Source organism: Montipora foliosa, chromosome 10 (assembly GCF_036669935.1).
Source record: "Montipora foliosa isolate CH-2021 chromosome 10, ASM3666993v2, whole genome shotgun sequence".
In the NCBI taxonomy this organism is placed as follows: Eukaryota; Metazoa; Cnidaria; class Anthozoa; order Scleractinia; family Acroporidae; genus Montipora; species Montipora foliosa.
Genome location: NC_090878.1, coordinates 29,502,034 through 29,506,139, shown reverse-complemented (window position 1 = coordinate 29,506,139; position 4,106 = coordinate 29,502,034). Strand labels below are relative to the sequence as shown.

At 39.5% G+C, this 4,106-nt stretch overlaps 1 protein-coding gene across 1 annotated transcript in view; it reads right to left on the bottom strand.

Moving 5' to 3' along the window:
* The window catches only part of LOC137972750 (prostatic spermine-binding protein-like), an 886-nt gene extending 770 nt beyond the window's left edge, over positions 1-116 (bottom strand). Inside the window, exon 1 of the mRNA XM_068819466.1 lies at positions 1-116. This exon is cut by the window's left edge and continues 35 nt beyond it. Within this exon, the coding sequence (XP_068675567.1) occupies positions 1-116 (116 nt within the window).
* Positions 117-4,106: the final 3,990 nt, after the last annotated feature.

Below are 4,106 nucleotides of genomic sequence, written 5' to 3'. Positions count from 1 at the left end.
TTATTCCCAAAGGGTTTGACTTGGGTAAAAAATTGAGCTAGCCGATCGTCAGCCCCATCGTCAGAGACATCGTCATCGTCATCGTCATCGTCATCGTCATCGTCAACATCTATCATATTTGTCGTTGTCACTATTATGATCTCCGCGATGGGATCGTCATGGTCTTAACACATTTACCTCACCCTCATAGTCTCAGTCGTCACTGTGGTGTTGTCATTGCTTTAATCTCAGTCAAGTACGTGAAAGCCCTTTTTCATCCCGGGGTACCAACGAGCTTAGGGCATAACATGAATAGGTCCGACTGAAAATGTGTCAACACCGTCGAATCAACGACGTTTGAAAGCATTAGCAAACTTTTCCAGCACGCACAAATAAGAGTTCGTTAAATCTGAGGTCGCATTAAAAACGTATACTAAAAATAATAATTGAATGGTTATTCAATAGTGTGCCGTATTAACCCGAGGTACTGAAGCCTTGCCTGCACCTAAACCGCGCCCTAAAGCCCGTGCATGACTACTGAAAAGTACGATGTATCGTTTTCAAGCAACATCAAATCTAACAGCCTCATTACTTCGATTCTTTTGCTTGTCCTAAAAAACCCTGATCGTAATAATTTTCTGACCTTCATTATCTGTTGACTTGAATATCTCCTTAACCCAAACGATGAGCACAACAAGTTAATTACTCTGTTAAGGAAACCGTTCTTGTGAATTGGCCTCTATTGGCAAAAAAAAAATAACTTGCTGAATCTGTAATTCTCGACGTTTGAAGCCTTTTCATTGAAGCTGCCTCCTCAAGTTTTCATTCTGTTTCCTCTCTTTATTCTCTTTGTGGCCAATCGGAGTTCAAGTATAAACTATTTATTATTATTTATTATTTATTAATTTCAGTCACCCAATGATTGCCCATACTGGCCAGCAATACTTCCTAATGTTTCCAACCGTTGATATCTCTTAAATTTCATGTCCTTTAAATTTGGCTGCTTATAGTCTTACCCCACACCACTTACGATACTACTTACGATACCCTTACTACGATAGCCTTACTAACACTAACATCCACGGTCAAGGATGATTTGAAATATACGGTCCTAAAGCTTTTAGACCCCTTGATTCGACTAAAATGTTATTTGTTACCAGTGATTGCCAATCATAATTTGTCACCTTAGCCATGCTAATACTTGACAACAGTTGCAAGGTGCACTAGTAGTCGACGATCATAATCTAACGTTACCCTCCTATTTCTACCCCCTTGAAAGCATTGAAAGTGTAATGATCCTCCTGTTGTTACAAGTCATAGTTTCATTCTACTGCAGTCAGTTTGAACTCACCCTACCAGTGTTTGCAAATCGTGTCTGCCATCGATTGCCAAAGAAATTGACACTACCAGCCTATTACCACCCCTCAAAAAAACGTTCATTAGCTGCCAGTTGTTTCCTGTTATCACAGTTTGATCATAGGGCTGAAGTTAAATGATCTAACAATCTGTCTTTCGTTTTTATTCTTTACTTGTTTTTATCCGTTGAAGACAGCAGTTCAGTCTGTTGAAAGCTCATAGTCGTTTTAAAACTTTTTACCAGAGAACGCTTATACTTGTTTCTTATCATGAATCCTGGTAACGGATCTTCAATATTTATACGAAACCTGTCTGTAGTTGATTGTCAAAGTTTTACACTACCCCCTCCCCCCCCCCCCCCCCCCACAACCAAATACTATGTGAATACCCGTCCACGATTGGGACATTGGGCAAAAATTACGGTTTTCCTCAGTTTGTAACGAGTGTGTAATTATACTTTGCATTGCGAAAGCTTTTGCCTGCGTTATTGCTATTGCTACTTCTAGTTTGTTTCAAAGCGCTAATAGCCTCTCCAAAGGCTTGACACGGTACACTACAGTTTCACCTCTTATCATAAATGACCTTTACTTGCTTCTGTAATAGTCATCTTCTTCCTGTCTTGCTTCATTTCTTTTTGGTTTCAGTTTTCCTTTATTTAATACTTTCTATACGAACTACTCTTTCTTCTTCTTGTCCCTGCGATTATCTTGAGCTCTCTCTTCTTGTTTGATTTGTACCACTGAATATCTCTTTCCAGGGTTGTAACCTGCACAAAACACAGTAACATGTCATTATATTTAATTAAACGCAACGAAAAGTAAATAATTTAAAAACTTAACAAATCAACATCTATTTCCTTGATGTAGTTTTTCAACTCTTGTTATGTAAACTTGAAAGGAGGAGGACAGCTGGTGAATTGAAAAAGAAAACACAATTTTTTTTGACGAGTCGCCACATGAAATTTATTTATCCTCCCGAAAAACGGAGTTTGTTGTGCTCTTTCTAAGGACTTAGAAAGCGATTTTGATCGTACAAAGGACATTTTACCACCTTCACTTGCCGCCGGGTGGACATTTTGACCAATTATTTTGTCCCTGGGGTGGGGAATTTGAATTATTTTAAATGAAAATGTCAAAATCTCCACCCCATGCCCGACCCCCTCTCCCTGGGGTTTAACATTGATAGGTGCATAAATCTTAAAATTCCCACCCTTGAATCTGACTGCTGCTTCTAACGGTAACAAGTTTAAAAATTGAAGCGCAGCCAGGATTAGGCATATTAAAATACAATAAAAAACGTTCTCTGGCTAAAAATTTTCAAAAAGAATATAAGCTTTCGGCTGTCGATCTACAGCCTTCCACGGATAAAACGTTGAATGTAAATTAGTGAAATATATACAGAAAAGGCGAGATAAAAATGATAAAAAGAACAGAGTAAAGGTATGAAAAATGGTGGCTATTGTTTAAAAAGAATTTTATACTGATTAGGAATCGGCTTAAAGTTATTGTCAGCATGCTTGGTAGAAGAGGTGTAACAAGTTTGTCAACCCATTTCCCTAAATCTAACTACATCTCGGTGGTTAGACGGGGGCAAATACGGAACTGTGTCCTGCCTCGTTCCATTAATTGGGGGGGGGGGGGGGGCATGCTCCCCCGGGAAATTTTGAAAGATTGTGTTGCTTTAGACTGCATTTTCAAGGTCGTTACATTAAAAATCAAATAGAGTATGACATAATTTTTCAAGGCCCACCTCCAATGTACAGTATGATTTTCCTTAAGCCACCCTTTTTTCAAGCACAAAAATGATGCCCCCCTCCCCCCATTATTTTTCCCAGCCCACCCCTCCTGTACTTTATGACCAGTTCCTAACTTTCATTGGAAATCTGTCTCTACAAGTAAGCAATGGTATTTGAGACATCGTACTGATATTTAGAGGGAGCAGGCTGCAATCTTATTAATTTCTAAATAAAACTTGCGAAGATTTACGGATAGCTTCAATGGCGCTTCTTTCGGTCAAACGCGCGATTCGGGGCCTACAAGTCCCACATTTCTCCGGCCTGTTGCATTTACAACATCTTTCTCGCCAAGTAAAGTCTCTTAGCCAATCAACGCACAATATCTCGGTTCACGTGAAAATAGACAAGAAAAAGCATGGAGGACATGAATCTGAAATTAATTAGGTCTCAGAGGACAATCGCTTAATTCTGGCAGGACAAAATTCAAAGGAGAACATTTGTGATCCATTTTAAGCTTATTTTTCTTGCCAAAGTCTCGCCCGCAGGTAGACTGCAAACAGGGGAGGAGGGACTCCCATATGAAAAGGACGGGGGTGCTCGTCGTACCTTTTAGGGGTTAAAAGAGCAGTTTTGGTACCTCTTAGGGCGTTCAGCCTCAAAAGGTCCACAGCGGGAGCTTTAGCGGTACCTTTTAGGGTACTGAGACGAAAAAAATATTACAGGAGACATTTGATAATTAACTATTCCTTAATTTTGTCTAATTAAAACTTAAAATTTGGTACCTCTTAGGGGTGAAAAATTTTCATGCCACGCCCACAAGAGAGGATCTTGGTACCTCTTATGTTTGTATTTGACATTGTATGTCAAACGATGTTTGTGTTTGACATTGTATGTTTGTTTGTTTGACATTGTATGTATTGTGTGTTTGACATTGTATGTCAAACGATGGCGGCGATCGGTGCGACTTCACAGAGCTCGATAATTTTGAGTGCATCACAGTCTGGGTCTACGGAAATTTTACGCTGTACGTCCTTAG